The sequence below is a fragment of the Maniola hyperantus genome, chromosome 15 (genome assembly GCF_902806685.2).
Source record: "Maniola hyperantus chromosome 15, iAphHyp1.2, whole genome shotgun sequence".
NCBI classification, from domain to species: domain Eukaryota; kingdom Metazoa; phylum Arthropoda; class Insecta; order Lepidoptera; family Nymphalidae; genus Maniola; species Maniola hyperantus.
In genome coordinates, this window is record NC_048550.1 from 5,638,260 (window position 1) to 5,657,897 (window position 19,638).

The 19,638-nt window shown below is 35.5% G+C and overlaps 1 protein-coding gene across 1 annotated transcript in view; it reads right to left on the reverse strand.

The window, feature by feature from the left end:
* Duox (dual oxidase) overlaps positions 1–19,638 on the reverse strand; it is a 43,117-nt gene that overhangs the window by 13,914 nt on the left and 9,565 nt on the right. Inside the window, exon 3 of the mRNA XM_034976193.2 lies at positions 10,202–10,273. Coding sequence (XP_034832084.1) covers positions 10,202–10,273 — 72 coding nt within the window. The remainder of the gene's footprint in view (positions 1–10,201; positions 10,274–19,638) is intronic.

Below are 19,638 nucleotides of genomic sequence, written 5' to 3' on the forward strand. Positions count from 1 at the left end.
TGCGCACTTATGTTCTCCATTTTCCTCAACGCTTCGGGAGACGTGAACCCTACGAGAAAGTGAGAAGAAAAGACGCTCTCGAGATGTGTTGCTGAACTTTGGCTGGAATGGATGTTGAGAATATCTTGGACGGACCAACAAGTCCATCCTCGAAGCGCTCGTCATCAAACAGCGTCTGTCCTTTGTTGTACGTGCAATAATAAATAGTAATTAATATTGCTTTAAAATACCTTTAATATAGCAGGTAAGTACCTACCAATTATATTGAAGATATTTATTAGCAACTCATTAATTCACAGAAAATGCATTTTATGCCTTTACAAACCAGAAAAAAATTGACAGGCGAATATAATTAACTGTTTTTGTATAGCCGATAAAATTATGTAATATGTAAAATGTAAAATGTATGTAAAGTGGTCCTGTGTGAAAATATTTTTTCTGTTATCCACAATTTAACTTGCATTGCATCGGAATAAAACTACTTAGGTACCTACGTTAAAATATTATTAAAATAAAATTGTGTCCAATCTGATATGTTCAATTTATTTAATGATGCAAAAAGTGTTTATTGAAGTAAATTTAAAAGGTTTAAAGCATTACATAATTTAAATGGATTAGGGCGGTTTCAGATTAGCGTCTTTTCAGCGTGTATTATTACACTCGTTTTGGTGCGCGCGCTTATAGAAGCGTTACATTTCGTGTTTCCATAAAACGAACGTGTGTGCACGTGCAGATTTCGGCGTGCTAGCTCCAACAATTGGGTCTGTCAGTAATCAAATCAAATGTCTTTATTGCGAATATGGGTAAACAGTACAGGTGTTACAAAAACAATAACGGTACATACAAATTGTGCCATATTTTATGATGTAATAACTACTTGTACATTGATTGATGACAAAATTAGTCACAAAAAAATATTAAAATAACAGTAGTAAAATGTCAAAACTAAAATTAAAACTTTTCTTAGAGGTAATAATTAAACGAGTACTAAAATGTCTTTTCTAACAGTAGTTTTTTTAAATTTTCTCTTAAATAAAATAAAAACATAGATTCCGACAAAGAAATTGCACTTGCGTATACGAGCTTATTAGCGTATCTACGCTCGTACGGATACTCGTGTGACAAAAGGCGGGCGTATACGCACGTACAAAAACGAGCTTACACGGCAAAAATTTGTTAATCTGTAACCGCTCTAAAAGCTCTGCAGGTGCAGATTGCAATCATTTTGATATGTCAGGACTCAACTATGTTTCATTAGTTATAATAACATGTTATGCAAGCGCTAGATCTCTCAAGTAGGTAACAACAACAGAATTCTAAATAATTTGATAGAAATGGTATTAGTTATTCTTTTATTCGGGGAGCCGAGCTCCTGGGGCCGGCAACGCATTGCCGGTTCCTCTGGTGCTGCAAATGTTCATGGACAGCGGTAACTACTTAACATCAGGTGACCCGCCTACTTGTTTGCTCGCTATTTTTATTTAAGAAAAAGGTACCGTGTATGTTTTTACAATAAGGCGCATTATTATGCTTCATTAGGCAGGTACTCATCCGCGCGACGGCAAGATTACCACTTCTATACCCATCCTAAATTCTGCGTATAACGTTACTAAATAATTAATTAGGTAGTATAAATATAAACACATTCTTCAAAACGATAGGTAAGCGTCCGTTTTCAAATAAAATTCAGACGACTGCTTTTTGTAGATGAAAAGTAAGAATCCGTGTCCAATTTTAGCCAACTTTTCGTGGGCCGTTATAAAGTGTGTTCTTATAGTAACGATCAATGTTGCGGGCTATTTTACTTAAATGTGTTTGATACCAAAATTAACAAAGAATTTACATGTCTGTCGTTGCAGGCATTTTCGATTGTAGTGTTGCTTATCACTTGTCAATGCAAAAGTACCTAATTAAAGTTACTGAAATTATCTACTAGGCACACCTTTCTAGTTTTGGATCCGGGCTTGTAGGCAAAAGCTTACATAACGTAAAACGTAGGTAATTACGGAAGGTAGAGAATCAGACCAAAAGGAAAGAGCTATTATAAGATGCGATTATGCCTTATATGATAAAGTAACAGGTGCTAAATAATAAATTATTGAAATCGTTGATCAAGTTATTTAACCTTGTTTAATGAATATCTCGTTATGCTTGGTAAAATACTTATTTCGATCTGTACTTTGATTTACCAATAATAATTATCTTCAAGTATTCTACTGTTGGTCATACATAATTTTATCATTAAGTGTAATATGTTTAAAATATCTACATTTTTAAAACCAAACACGTCTTCGTGAAATGCTCGAAATTACAGACAGACACTTCATTTTTATTTATTGGTACAGAAGTATAGATACTCGCTCTGGCTTTGTACAGTACCTACCTGGCTTACTTTTCAGCAACAAATTTCAGCCCGATTCGTTCAGCAGTTTGAGCTGTGTGTTGATAGATCAGTCAGTCAGTCAGCTTTTCTTTTTATGTGTATAGATAAATACCTTCTGTCTTTTAAAATTGTGCAACAATAAAACTGTAAATCACAAACTCGAAGCAACCTGATCTTTGACCAAACGTCCCAGACAAGCTTGTGACTGGCGAACGGAAAAATTAAGAAATTAAATATTTTTCATTACGAATTCGATGCCATTTTAGGTATAGGCTCTATATACTCTCTAATCTTCTATAATATAAAAATGAATCACTAAATGTGTTGCTCATCGCAAATCTCGAGAAAAGCTGAACCGATTTCGTTAATTCCTTTTTTATAATATTCCTTGAAGTACGAGGATGGTTCTTACGGTGAGAAAAATTTAAAAATATTTGAATCGACTGTTATGCGGAACGAAGTTTACCCTGCGCAGCTAGTTTGTAATAATAATTATTAATATTTGCAATACTTTAACAACTCCAAATACTTATCTTTTATGGTCCATTATAAAGATTTGAAAACGTTAAATGTCCAAAGTCAAAAGCAAAACCTTCGATTAATGTTGGATGTTTCGTGATTGATAGCCTCGGATGGGTATCGACTCGAGGTAGTCTAGCCGATAATCCTTCGTAGGGTCATCAATAGATAAATTTAGTCCACCGAACACAAAGAAATATTGATGTTTTTAACGTTTAAAAATATGTGACCCTATTCATCAATAATTTTTATTACACTTACAATAATTTTTATAAAACAAGTTGAATTGATGATTAAATTATCGATTAAGTTTTTGTATGGGAATCAGGTTTAAGATTTTGTTAGGCGGTTAGACGTTAAAACATAGAATAGCTTTGTGTGAGTAGGCTATGGGGAGTATAGAATGGAATTGATTATTTCTGCTAATCTTAAAAAAAAATATGAATTATGATGTTTACCAATTAGCAGTACAAATGTGCACGAAACATAGAGAAAATAAAATGTGTATCTCTATATTTGAAAGAAGAACATCTTTAACTTAAAAGATGCTAAAGCTTTCTGTACTGAAAGTATGAAATGTTCAAATGTACTTGGCAGCGCGAACCCAAACTTCTTGATGGTAGCCTAAGCTCCTAGAAATCAGCTGCTTCCGCTGCTTGAAATCTGATCGCTCAGGTGACGTACCATAGGCATCCAACCTTTGAACTAATTGGACACTTTGAGCTTTGCTTAGTTTGCGGTTAGAAAATATATCTTGTGGTAAATGGTAACCCTAGCTTTGCTTTATTGTTAGTGGCGTAATGCACATTGGTTCAATCAACATGAACTTCGAATTAAGAGCGAGGAGATCTTCGAACGGTTCTTTTGTAACTTGTGATAAACGTAGCTCGATTTATATTTGGTTGCGTAAAATTATTTACTCTATTATTTACTAAGTAATACTTGGTTTAATACTAAACTATTTTTAATAAAAAACATTTATATATCATAGGATCGTTACGACATCAAAATTATGATATTACAAGCGACCACCCACAGTCCTCTATCCCGTGGGAATCGAAAAATCCGGCCTTAAATATTCCTTGTCTACAAACATGCCTACATTATATAGGGAACTGTACAAAATTTCAGCTTTCTAGAGCCAAGGGTTTGGTTGCGCGTTGATGAATCAGTCAGAGAATTACGACTTGTGTTTGTATATGACGTATATGTAGTTAGGTTTTTATGTATATGTAGTTAGGTCAACTGCAAGTCTTAGCAAAAATATATAGAGATAGGTCAGTGTGAATTTTCAAGTTAAACGACGCCACGACACTGAAGCTGTTATATGATATTCTGATCTGACGAAGGATTTATAATACGAGTATTCTTTCAAATCATGCCTTTCCTTAATGTTAGACAGATTAACGTGTGATCACGTTTATTAACAGAAAAAATACACTAGGGCCTCTGATTATGATCTGATTATCTATTAATTAATATAACTCAGGGATGATATCACTAATGGTGATTTGGAGTTAACACAAAGCATAGTAAAAAGCAAATATAATTAGATGGTTTATTTATGAACGTGATTGTATGTTGAATTTAAAAGCTTAAGGTCTTGATAAACAGTTTGCCCACTTTTATAGTAATTGTAGGGTTGCCAATCAAGAAGTTCGCAACCTACAAAAACTGGTACAGTTACAGTACAGCAGTTTGATATACAAAACACAAAGTAGGTCGTCGTCCTCTCAACCGATATACGTCCACAGCTGAACATAGCTCTTTTGTATGGATATCAAACCTCCGCTTGTGTTCAGTTGCTGCCTGCAACTCATTTATAATGTAGGTAGTCTACCTGTAGGATTTCTGGTTGCATTAATTAAAATTTATTAAATTCAATTTAATGTAGAACCTCTCGATTATGAGGCGTAGGAAAATTTACATCTCTGCGTTAGAAATATATCGTATTTACATAATTTATAGCATATACCTAACGGCCTAAGTAAGTAGTAAGTAATAACTGTAAATCGTAAATTATTAATTAATTGATCATTGATATATTATTATAATTTCATTTCTTACTCTGACACATATGTAACAAGTAGGTAAATGTAAATAATTTAATTTATATTCATGTATGCTTTATACTATGTGAGTCATTAATTTTAAAGATGAATAGGTATATTATTTACATACACACTCACAATATCTATGGTAGACCATTACCACTCATATTATTATACGAGTAAATGTGAAAGTGTGTTGGTTTTTTCGGGTCTCTCCTTCAATTAGCGCTATAATTTACTGCTTAGTTTTTGTATCGGATATAGTTAAAGACCTTGGAATGTGATATAGGCTACTTTTATCTCGGAAAATAGAGTTACCATGGCATTTTTTAAAAACCTAAATACACGCGAACAAAGACATCGGTATCATCTATTATTTTGTAAAGTTTTTATATTATTTTATATTGTTGTTTTATGAAAGAATAAACTAACTAATTGACATAATATCAACTTACGTAAGTACATAGCTGGATCTAGAAACTGAGATATTGCCCTAAGAATAGGTTAAATTTTTAAAACGTAGAACTTAGAAGAATGGTAGGTGCCTATTTGAGAAATTCCACTCGAATAAAACCGTTGCGGGTTAGCTAATAGGTATAATATAATATCGCAATAGTTGGATGATAAATTAATAAAATATTTATCTCATGTCATCTAAACTGTAGACTGAGTGGCGTAAGTTATCACGAGTTGATATTGATTTCAAACGCTTGTTATCATATTCATACAAAGGTTAGGGTTGATGATTTTTCTAGAATATACCTTAAAGTCTTGGACGAATAAGCGTATTAAATATTATAAAATATTAAAGTTAAGTCTGCTTTGTCAAAAGCGTATCTCCTGTACCCATATTATTAGTGCGAAAGTGTATTAGTTTGTTGATTTGTTGGTTTTGGTTTTTTGGTTTGTTGGTTTGACCTTTAATCACGTCGCAACGGAGCAACGGATCAACGTGATTTTTTGCGTGGGTATAGCCTATGTCACACCTGGAGAGTGACATAGGCTATTTTTTATCCCGGAAAATCAAAGAGTTCCCACAGGATTTTTAAAGACCTTAATCCACGGTACGAATTCGCGGGCATCAGCTATAATATTAAATATTATAAAATATTAAAGATAAAAGTATATTAACTATGCCTTGTCAATCTTTGGATTTGTTATAAAATTTAACACGAAACTCGATCTTTTTTGTGTTAAATACAATTTTATTACTCATGAACTTTTGCTTTAATGATTTTGTGATTGGCAACCCTACTTGCTTTACTCAGACGTGTGATTGCAAAATCGAAATTGAGCTGCTTTTGATAAGTTGATATATCTGTGTTATCGATATTCGTCAATTTAAAACTCTCATATTTAAAAGGGGTAGGGTGTGGCTATGTTGCGATAGCTTAATGAAGTAGCCATATTTAGCGATACTAAAGTAACGTTGATCCTAATCTGCAGTATCGGTGACTGAATTTCAAGATAGTATAATACTTTGCTGCTAACTTTGAATAAGTATAAATGTATAGTGATTTCGTTAAATGATTTAGCCAATTTCTACGGAGATTAGCATGCTATCCGCAGAAGTGTGTGCCCAAACACAGTTGCACCCTCACAGCCCAATGGGACGAAAATCCGACACAACCAGAAAAAGATCGGGCTTTACGTACCGGCAAGGTGTACTGATTGTAGCTAGCAGGTTGAGCCTTCATTTTTGAGAGTTACAGAACCTAATTGAAATTTTTAAAAAGTATCTTCAAGTACCTACCAAAAGCATTTTTTAATTCTGTTTGTCAGTTAAATGTCATGGTAATCTTTTAATTATTTTTAGTTAATGCCTAGCTGGCCTGGCGAACTTCGTTCCGCCTAACAGTCGATTCAAATTTTTTAAATTTTTCTCTCCGTAAGAACCATCCTCGTACTTCAAGGAATATTATAAAAAAGGAATTAGCGAAATCGGTTCAGTTGTTCTCGAGATTTGCGATGAGCAACACATTTAGTGATTCATTTTTATATTATAGATAATAAATACAAAGTCGTGATCAATGAAACTATTTACTTAGTAACAATTAATTACTAATTAGAAACTCATAGCGCATTTATCTGTCATGACATCTGAGGCTGTATAAGGCTGACGTAATATAGCACAGAATCACATCACTTTCACAGCCTCATTTAAGTATGTGAATGTTATACCTGTCTACATACTCGTAATAAGTGCTCACAGTTGGATTTAAAGTCCATCGTATTATACAATGGACTTTAAATCAAATTTAAGGTATACGATTCATATACCTTAAAAGGTCCAGCAATAGAGTATAGGAGGGGTCCGGATTATTTGTGGAAAATGAATTTTGATGACTGAAATGTATGTGAAACAGCAATAGTCGGTGTCACCGTGAAGAACTCCTAGTTTAATTAGCAGAGGTTGTTGCAGTATGTATCGCTGGTGGCTTTGATATTATTTTCGCTTCCTGCACGTCTTTGGATGCGATCTCTTTTACTTTATTCATTTATGATAAAGGTAGAAGTATTTTGTGAAGGAAGAAGTTAGAAGTTAAAGTTAGTTAATGTTAAAATTAGAAAAAAAAATGTAAAAGTAGTAGTCGAATTTAAGTAGTAAAATATGTTTTAATACATAAATTCTACTATAGAAAAACTAAAATGTTTAGTATGTTACAAAACGAATTGTTGGTACAAATTAATTATTGATTTATCATAATTTAGAAGTAACGCGTTGATGTCTTTTGTATGACGGCTTGAAGTCGGTTGATGTGAATCAGCATGAATACAAAATCCATACCCATACTTAATATTATAAATGCCTGTGAAAGTGTGTCTGTCTGTCCGTCTGTCTGTCTATCTGTCTGTTTGTCTGTCTGTCTGTCTGCTAGCTTTTCACGGCCCAACAGTTCAACTGATTTTGATGAAATTCGGTACAGAGTTAGCTTATATCCCGGGAATGGATATTAAAAAGTATTTTATTCCGGAAAAATTAAAGAGTTCCCACGGGATTTTAAAAAAACCTAAATCCTCGCGGACGTAGTCGCGGGCATCATCTAGTACAAAATAACCTGGTTATGTAGGTAGGTACCTAAAACACTTGAACAGAATTGCGCATTGCCTATTTGAGGGAAAATGAATGATACCACTTAAATCATATAAATTCCACACATATTTTATTACTTGATACTGAAAATTACTGCAAATTACTCTTAATGTCACTTATACAAGTAAGATATTACCAGTTATAAAGTTCATGCGATGAACTTAAAAGGTTTTTGATTATATCTAAGACTATATGATTTTATCTAAATTAGAAGTGTTAATTTACTAACAAAGATTATACTAATGCGCTTTGTGCTTTGTTTTCTCATTATACAGGGATTTCCCTTTAAAATTAGCAAAAATAGATGCGAAAAATAAAGAATAGATTTGTTTCTAGTTTATATTTAAGGCTGCGGCCACACCTGCGCGTCATGAACGCAGGTTGCGAGACACGATGCAGGAGCGTCCAGGTCACGAATCTATAGACAGCAACTTATAGGTACGCAACTTTGTAGTCGTGTAGGTGTGCGTGGCGCCATTAGCAGCTATCATGCGAGGCGACCACGCCACGTGGCTGACATTCCCGCTTCGTAGTCACTTTGGTCGCGCAGGTTTGGATGATGCTTTATTCTTTTTCGCGTAGGAAAACACAGAGCCCAAAGCGTTTGGCAATTTCCGGCCAAAATGTAAACGAAATTTCAGAATTGCTCCAAAATCCTAAAATGTTTGTATGAAAAAAATCGACAGCGTACCCCACATGTAACAAATATATAGTCCGCGACAGGTTGAGATGGCAATCGGGGTATGAGGCAGGGGGGACGCCTCGTACACCCACACGTTAACCACGCTCGCCCGCACCGAGTTAGCGCGGGGGCTGTGCGGGTGTTCCCTCACCGATTGAATTTCAACCTGTCGCGTAAGGTACGAAGACGCCACGTTCTGTACTCCTGTACCACAGTTTTGCACTTTCGCCGATACATTGGCTGAGTACGCTAGGCTGATAGTTATGTACTAGGGTCTTTGTAAACTATTTTTTTACATGATTTTTTTACACGACCTAGAATTGTCACATGAACCAGTTGTATCTGTAGTGACAAGTCTGAATTATTGTTAAACTGGCTTTTTCGGTAAAAATAAAGTCTTTAATTAAAAGTATCATAGGTACCTTCTCGTCATTTATTGACCCACATTCAATAGTTTGTACTCGTAGGTATCTACGTACCTACATGATTACGATTTCAAGGCAGAATCGATATATCAACTCAGTAGTTCAAAGAAACATGACATGATTTGAACTGACCGTCAGGTTGAATCATAATACGTATCAAACAAAGGTTCAAGTAGTCTTAATAGGGCTGCTATAAATCCATATGTATATCCTTTTGCATTTTTAGATACTATAAATGCAAAAGTATGTACCTGTCTGTCCGAATTTGACCGATTTTGACGAAATTTGGCACAGAGATTACTCGTATCCCATACTAAGGCGAAGGCTACTTTTTATCCCGGATATTCAAAGAGTTCCCACAGGATTATTAATAAAACCGAAACTTACGCGAACTTTGACGCGGGCACCATCTTGTGTGTAGTGCTTGAATAAAATTTTAGTACCTTACCTTAGTATAATATTTCGCGGCGTAAACTAAAATCTTAGCTAAGATGAAGAAGACCTCGCTAAAAATATGTATATGAGTACCTACCTATAGTTTTAGCAAAAAAAATTGTGCCGATAGGGATAATAGTAGCAACCCTATACCTACAATAAATTGATAAAATATGTCACTCCAAATCTGTAATTCGATATTATATTTCAAATGTTCAGCCTTGCTTCCATACAATAGATTATCTTATATCAACTATCTTTTGATATAAAGATATTAATTCTATATTAGTATATGTCACACTGGAAAGCGCAGCGTTGGAAGACAGAGACATCAAACGAATTACAGGGAGCCGCTGGATTCGAGCGGCGTAATAGCGGTTACTCACACGCACCGGGTTAGTGCGGGGGCTGTGCGGGTGTGTGGGGCGCTCCGTCCCCGATTGCCATCTCAACATGGTCGCGTAAGACTATACCTATGTTAAGATTAAACGTGTCTATTTAAATTAAATCAAGGAATTTGAAGGAAGGATACGAATATGACTGTCAACCGAAAAAGGGGATTGAATATAAAACTGATACGTGCCTTTCAAAATAACAAAGAAAATAACTAACCCACGGAGCCCCAGTCAGGGTAAGCTCTGTTGTTGAACCAGCCATCGTAGCGCTGCTTCTCGTAATAAACTTCTGAAACAAAAGAAATAATTTATTATTATTTTTAACTAGCAGATGCTCGCGACTTCGTACTCGTGGATTTAGGTTTTTTAAATATCCCGTGTGAACTCTTTGATTTTCCGGGATAAATGCCTAGCCTATGTCCCTCTCCAGGTCTTAAAGTATGCCCATGAAAAAAATCACGGCGATCCGTTGCTCTGTTGCGACGTGATTGAAGGACAAACCAACAAACCAACAAACAAACACACTTTCACATTTATAATTGGGGTAGTCATATATAGTTTACAATTTATAAGTAGGAACAGCTTACATTATAGAATGCAAATTCACCAAACAAAAAGAACCTTAAGAATCGTTTCTCAGATTTTTATCGGGTGTATATTTTGTAGTTTGAAGTTTGAACATCTTAAGTGCGAGGATATAAGTACACTAATATATTATACTGATTGAAAACAAACGTTACCTTGGCCTTATTTTTGTGCTTAATTTCTAAGAATAAAGAGCATAAGTTACGTTTCGTTGAATACCGTTATTTCTTAAAAGATAAACACATACGATAAAAACTTTACTTAGTAACTTCAATGTAAGTCAAAGTCACGACGTACCATATTTAAGGCTTGGACACACAAAACGCGTGTCAGCAGCGACGCATGATGGCGACTGCAATTGGCAGGACGTCACATAGACTGTGTGAGTCTACAAGGATAGAAGTTGCAGTTTATGTAAGTTTGGACTATAGTGGAGAGGATGCGGTTGTGTGCTTAAGTATATAAGTACTAGCTGATGCCTGTGACTACGTCCGCGTGGATTTAGGTTTTTAAAAATCTTGTGGGAAGTCTTTGATTTTTGAGCCAGGATGAAAGTAGCCTATGTCACTTTGCAGGTCTTTAACTATAACCATGCAAAAAACAACGTCGGTCCGCTGCTCCGTTGCGACGTGATTGAAAGACAAACCAACAAACCAATAAACCAACAAATCAACAAACAAACACACTTTCGCATTTATCATAAGGGTAGACATGCTGCGCGTCGAAAGGTTGACTGATCAATAACAATAAATCACCCACTTCGCAGGTTCTTCTCATGCCAGAATTATTACCTGACACCAACTGTTCACTATTTGTATGAGAAGAAACTGTCTAAACGCGTCACAATAAGGAAGGGGATGACAAAGAGGCGCAACTGCAGAGGAGCTGTTCCTACGCTCCCTCCGTAGTGTTAACGCCTTCATACAGTTCCTTATATTACAAGTTCTAAGAGCTTTAAACTTGTTTCCAGCTTCCGCCGCACCCGCGTTACAATCCACACGTTGTGTGTGTGCAAGCCTTTAAACTTCTTGAGGGTGCACATGATTCGAAACGGATATGAAGCCAACTGTAACACCTGCACAATAAATACAGCACTTACAATAATATGTACGTAATTAAAATCACATGAGTTCGGAATTATAATAAAATATTTGCGGCACGCAATCGGTATTATAAATGTTGATGCTAGTTTTTATGTGACATAGATTTTTTGTTGCAATAAAACAATAAATAATTAATCTTTGTGTTTAGCAGAACACATTATAATCGAAGGCTAAAGTTAATCACACATTAGAGTAGAGCAGACCGTGTGCGGCCGCGAGTGGAGTAAGGTGCGAGGTCTACTCTGTCGGTGTCCCTTGCGCCTATCGTAAGCGCTAAACCTATTCATTCATCAATTGCACACAATTGTTACACAAACTGACCGCATTGGTCACGAAAATGAAATGTGGATGTTTTAAGCAGTTCCTGAAAGAATGCCTTACGTATGGCACGTGCGGCTGTAGTCATTTCTACAATCATTCATTCATTTATTCATAAATTATAGCAAGCTAAAGAGACAATGAGCAGGGCAACCTGAGGAAGGTAGAGGACTGCGTTTGGTGGCGCGTTCTTGAAGCCCTATGTCCAGCAGTGGACGCTTGCACAGGCTGATTATTGGATTGGATAAATAATTTGATTTGATATTTATGTTATGATATATATCTTCTATGATAATATCTATTATGCTTCAACTAGTCAACCGGATTTAACGAAAGTCAAATATAGCTTTCATCATGAAGATAACCAAAGGATCTTTAATTAATTCCGAGAAAACAAGGGGTTTCCACGCGATTAAAAAAAACCCTAAATCTACGCTGATGGTTTCACGGGCTTTAAAGTAAGTAAAATAGTGATTTATGTAAGTACCTTAGTTTATAATATTTTACCTTATTTCATTAGTATACGTTTGCTTGTTATCTAAACACTGTATCTTACGTACAATATGATATGATATTGAAATAATTCTATGTACAAGTCCGAATTGTGTCAACAGCTAACGATCAATAACATACGAGTACATTATACAATGTGACTAGATCAAGATATAAACTGCTAGGTATTCAATAGAAAGGCAGATAAGTATATTAACGGCTGTCAGCACGACCTCTTGTGCAGTGGGCGGAACATTAGGTCCAAAAGATATGGTTACGACATGATATATCATGACAATTGCCTATAATTATTTGTCTTAATATTACTAGTATGTATTATTAAACCCACTCTGCTATGCGAAACGAGCAATGTTTATATATTGGTTATATCTTCGTGCATAGGGATGAAGCTATCGTGTTGTCCAACATAGTAACAAGAACGTATTATCCATATCCATATTATAATTATAGCCATATTAATAATATTATTGATGCAAAAGGGTGTTTTTCTCAGTGGCACGCAGGTTACAGCTCCGTTTTAGGGTTCCGTACACCTCAAAAGGAAAAACGGAACCCTTATAGGATCACTTTGCTGTCTGTCTGTCTGTCTGTCTGTCTGTCTGTCTGTCTGTCTGTCTGTCTGTCGGTCTGCCTATCTGTCTGTCTGTCGGTCTGTCAAGAAACCTACAGGGTACTTCCCGTTGACCTTGAATCATGAAATTTGGCAGGTAGGTAGGTCTTATAGCAGACATTCGGAAAAATCTGAAAACTGTGAATTTGTGGTTACATCACACAAAAAAAAAATTTTGGTCATGAACTAATAATTAGTATTAAATTTTCAATTAGCAAAGTAACACAACTATATCAAGTGGGGTATCATAATATGAAAGGGCTTCACTTGTGGACTCTAAAACAGATTTTCATGTATTTTTATGCATCATAGTTTTTGATTTCTGAGCCGAGTTTCTTGCTGGTTCTTCTCGGTAGGAAAGGCATTCCGAACCAGTAGTAGAAAGACTATTCGAAAGTACTTTGAATAAAAAAGATTTTGATTTATTTTATTTTATTTATTTATTTATTTATCGTGCAAAATGTCGAAAAAATGCGACTGTACTACGGAACCCTCGGTGCGTGAGCCTGACTCGCACTTGGCCGGATTTCATTAATAAGACTTGATACTAAAATTATGTACCTACTTACCTACCTCACTAATGCTTAACCTAGCTTCATACACTGTACACCTGCAACACTGGAATCTTTTTTTTATCTTGTCACTTCCCATTTATTTAAGTGACAACGAAATTTGGTACCTACAGAGATAGCTTGCATCCTGAAGAAGGACATAGCTACTTTTTATCCCAGAAAATCAAAGAGCTATCACAGGAATTTTAAGAACCTAGATGTACACGGACGAAGTCGGTTGCATTTTACAATTAGCTACATTACAAACCCTGAAAGCATCTTGTACTGTTGTAGGGGGTGTACGTCATTTTGCGAATTGACTTTTTAATATTATACATATTTAGGTATTTAACAGTTGGGTAAATATTCTTCTCTTTATCTTGAATCTGGATAGTTATTTTTATATTAAGTATGATTATGAATAAATTGTAATACATTAACATGACAGGTGTGATGAATTAGACATAACTTTCATAGAAAACTCATAAGTTTTCCCTAGATTCTAATGTGCGTCTTTCTGTAAGCAATCCACCAACTAATAAACAGAACGTGGTTTCGCTATCTCTGCCTATATTCATATTTTCCAATTAAGTAAAACGCAATATTTCATTTATGTATGTAATGTACGATCTATTATCAATAAAATAGGTTTAACCTTAAATGAAATAGAATCGCTCTTAAAATGTCAGACTCAGATGGCAAGTCGGGACAATAAATTATTTTCGATGTGTATCAAGTCGTGAGTCAGTGTCGCGGTCGCCAGAGTGACAGCTTGAAAGTAGGTTAAACACGTACAGGGTGATATTATATTTATAATTATTTATGAATCAGAAAAATTGCTTGAAAACCACTCTCTTTGGTCTTAACTTTTACCACAATCTTGCTACACACTTGCGGTGCCTAAAGTGTTGTGCCGCTGGATTCAGGCGGCGTAAGACCGTGATGTATGGAAGAGACCTGTGTCCAGCAGTGGACGTCTATCGGTCGATAATGTTAATGATGATGGTATCAAATTTTGTCTACGCGAAGTCGAGTGGGCCAGGTAGTCTCTTATAAAATAAACGGTTGCCTGAGATTTCATCCACATTAAATTTCCATTTTTCGGTGTTTAAAAACATCAAACTGTCATACAATTTTTCGACTTTATTTCACTTCCTGCGATGGGATTTTGGTTCTTTTGCATGAATACTTACCTAGTTAAGCGTTGGACTTAAGTAATAAATATAAACCTATTAAAGTATTTACCTACTTATTAAAAGAACACCTATGTAAGGAAGTATTTACCTATTAAAAGGTTACTTAGGTACCGAAAAGAACCAGGCTATACATATAAAAACCATGCGATGAATGTTTCATATAAAATGAAACGTTAATGAATTTTGATAATAAAACTATACATAAAACCACGTGCTTTTGTTAAAATAAATTACGTATTCACAAACTAATTCCTACAAAAACTCGTTCAATTAGTTGGATGAACAATTTATCAACAAAAAATAAACACATACACGGTTTTGTACATTCATTATTATGAATTACCTACCTACATTATGAATTGAATCATAAATTACAATAATTATAATATACAATAATATTTAACTCACCCACAGTATTACAGATACAAAACTTTTGTAACTTTTTATTATGACTGCATAGCACTGAAATGGACTTAATACCTACCTATATACAAGTAGGTACGCTGGAAGACGTGTGCCATACAAAATGACAGTTATTTTTTGTGGCGACAAGAAGCGCCCCACCTAGCATACCGGGGATTAAAATTGATTCTTTGTGTCAAATGGCTTTCGTGTTGACACTATGTTGGCACAATATGTATCATCACTAACATTTAGTTCCGAGTACGCTCACATGACACTCACTGTTGCTATCAGCACCAAAATGGTTATAATCAAGTTGCTTGAAAAACACGTCGGCAATCGCATATCTAGCGTACTAAATAAATAGTATTACTGTACATCTATGCTGCATAGTATGACTCGCGGTTAAGGTCACGGATACAATATTTTCTGCTGATAATTAGGAAATATAAACCAACTGTAAAAAATGAATCCGGTATAATCAGGACGAATCAATTATTTTAATACCAATGCGTTTTTGTTTACTAATGAAACTTTTTACAATAAAGTGAGATCATAATAATCATAATATGAGTTTGTGCCGACAATGTTGTAATGAACCCGGATCAAATAAGGTATAGGTTATTCATCATCGTCGAGAAAAATACTTTAATTTAATTTCTAAATAAGTGTGTATTCGATTTGGCGTCGAAATTTCAGGTTCATTTAATCTACGAGCTAGAGACTTAATACACGCGGACAGACAGACCGACAGACAGGCAGACAGATCGGAGTGACATTAATTGGGTTCCGTTATTACCCTTTTCACATACCTCTAAAAACGAGATAGTTCTTGAAAGAAGGAGGAAGTCTCAAAAAAAAAGAATAGAATATGGAACTCCCGACTCTTTGGTTATAGAAATCATCAATACTTACTTATATTATACATGAGAAAGTGTGGCGACCCATGCTTATAACCGATTTTGATAAATTTTGTATTTTTAGCCCGGAAAATTATAGAAAAAAAAACTTAAGTCCACGCGGATGAAGTCTCGGGCATCATCTAGCGATACTATTTGCAATATTACCTTATTTTACTATTATATTAAGTTATTCCATTGATAAACACATAAACCATTAACATGAATATCTATTTATAATTACCTAACTACTTCGTTTTTAATCGATTCAATGAGGAAATGATTACCCGGCACTTAACATGTTAATATTAGCCTATGGATCTGCCTATATGCATATGGATTAGTCTGGAGGGAGGCTTCGGCCGTGGCTAGTTACCACCCTACCGCAAAGCCGTGCCGCCAAGCGTTCCGATAGGATGCCGCGTAGAAACCAAAGGGGCATGGGTTTAATAAAAACTGCCATACTCCTTCCAGGTTAGCCCGCTTCCATCTTAGAATGCATCATCACTTACCACCAGGTGAGATAACTTGTATCTGAATAAAAAATAATCATCAACTGATTTGTTTCCAAGGACAGTCCCAGATACAATAACCTAACCACCATACCTACGACAAAAAGCTCAAAACCTATCAAAAACTTTTATATAATCGAAAAATCCTAGCTGATCAATAATAATAATCACCTCTAAAATAATAATAACCAAACACATCTTCAAAAATCCATATATTTTATAGACTCGTGGAAAATTGGAAACTCATGAATATCTAATGCAGAGTTTTTTGATGGCTTTTCCCAGTAGAATCTACTATCCAAACCGGTGCAGTAGAGTCACATATAAGAGGCAGGTAGGTAAATGTTAACACCACATAGGAATAGCACGCATTAATAAAGTGTAGTAATGTAAGTAAGTAGTGTGTAAAGTAGTTTTTCATTGTTAGAAACATCGGTGAATTTACATATTAAATTGTTAGTTCTATTTAATGATTACTTTTATAAAATTGCATATAGTTTGCATAATAGGTACGTTTATAAGTACTAGCTGATGCCCAAGACTTCGTCCGCGTGGATTAACATTTTTCAAAATCCCGCGGGAACTCTTTGATTTTCCGGGATAACAAGTAGCTTATTTGTTAATCCAGGGTATAATCTAACTCCATTCCAAATTTTATCTAGATCCGTTCAGCCATTTTGCGTGATTGAGTAACAAACATCCAAACATCCACACTTTCACATTTATAATAAGTAGTAGGATATAATATTAGGATTAGGATTTATGTTTCTCCTAAAGAATTTGTGTAAATTAAACCTATACATACAAATTATAGTGTACTAAGTATTGCTTAATTTCTTGTCTCAACGCCGCAGGGCTCAGACCGTACAAGTGATAAAAAAATGAAAAATGAGATCGAAATACAAAAATATTTTTTAAAGGTGAGGTAAACTGTGTACATACGAATGGCCTTCATGGACTTTCACTGATGCGAAATATTTACACGTGATGTCTGGAACGTGTGTCGTGCGTAATTTTGTCTGTTAACATTTAAGGTGACCGAATACCACGAGATGAGCCGCAAGAGGCGCACGCAAAAGCCTCAAGACTCGGCCACATCCGGCGCATCGAAGAAACGCTCAATAGCGGCAGTCTATGTGTTCATGTGACTTCTGCTGCAGATAGATCAAGCTGTTCGGAATTTACAGAAAAAGTCACACGCGCTGAATTAGGCTGTATTGAAAAAACTGAAACGTATACATTTTCACACCTATCTCCAATTTTTACCTTCTAATTTAATAGCACTCCGCGGTTTTTTCTTCTTAAATGCCCCATTGACCGATTTCTTTAGTAAAACCCCGTAAACATCCTAGTTCTGGACTGTTTTTAGGACATAATCAATAGCCTAGAATGTAACGTTAGGTCCGGTATCCAAAGTGGAATTGGGCGGAGAGGAGAAAAATCTGTTTCCACGGAGGCTAAGCGGAGAAAAGAGGCGGGAAGAACGATATCCTATTAGTTATTTACGAAACATCTCCTCTCCTCACCATTTTTGCTACATATCGGGCTACTGAATAATAATACCATTCCAATTTTCAGCACCTACAGCGTACGGTGTACGCTGCAGTTGCGACTTAGTTTGTAATTTAACTAAGCTGAGTTACTAAATTTAACTTTAAAAGTAGAATGCATCCGTCTCAAAAATTGTATTGATACTTTGGCGCAGTAGTGTCTTCAAGTCTATTTTTTGCTTTCGAATTCCATTGTCATTACCTTCTAAATAAGTATACGAATATCCATGCTCCTTCCATGCGTTTGGCTTAAACCGGTCTCAGGAATGCGTTCGATTTCAAAATGTCTGATCCCAACTATAATAATAACAACATTAAGTTTATAATACTTACATAAATTATTCTTTTTAATATATATTATTTATGCAATTAATTTTCACTTAAAATATCAAATTCTTCGAGTTATTATCTTTTGCCATGAGATCATGGAAAAAGATAATGCGTTACGCGATAAACGATAATTTGCTGTTGGAAATTGAAAGTAGAATTTTGGAAGAAGCGTTAAGTGTGTGTTTATGTAGAATCTGCGGTGGTGGACGTGGTGACTGGTGAATGACGGGCTAGTGGCATATAGGGCCTTTGTACATGACGCCAACATGCTTTCGTATCTAACATTATGAAGAAATGCAATTCAAATTACGTCCTTGACCTACTGGATCCGGAAATTGCATCAAGGCCGCGGGAAATATTCCTCAGCTGGTTTCGTGACTCGTGTTGCGCTTGCGCACCAAATGTCAAGATCTTAAAGTAAGTCAACGACTTCAATTTGTAGTTGGTAATAGAATACTACTACCACGGGTTTTTATCCTTATTGACGAGCTCCCTGGCGCAGTGGTGAGCACTGTGGTCTTATCAGGGGAGGTCCCGGGTTGGATTCCCGGTAGGGGAAATTTGGAATTTTATAATTTCTAAATCTCCTCTGCTCTGGTCTGGTGCAAGGCTTCGGCCGTGGCTAGTTACCACTCTACCGACAAAACATATATACATATATACATAACATATATACATAAGCGTTTAGTAAAAACTGTCATACCCCTTCCAGGTTAGCCTGCTTCCGTCTTAGATTATATCATCATTTACCACCAGGTGAGGTTGCAGTCAGGAGCTAATAAAATATCTAATACTTTATTAAATTAACAAAAGAGCACGCATCTTTTATATTATTGAGCTTTTAGTTTGATGTTTTGAATTGTTCATGGAGAACACCGATAAGGACGACAATATAGTTAAACAAAGAACATAATACGTTTTAATCGTTAAAGCAAATGCTGTGTAAATGCCCTATTATACCTTTCTTGAACACTGATGTTAAATATTACACGTTTGGTGTGTTTGATACCCGTACCGACCTACGTGGGTTTTATGCCTCTTATGAAAAGCCTGTGATCAATCTCGAGGCGGATGTATGTAGGTTT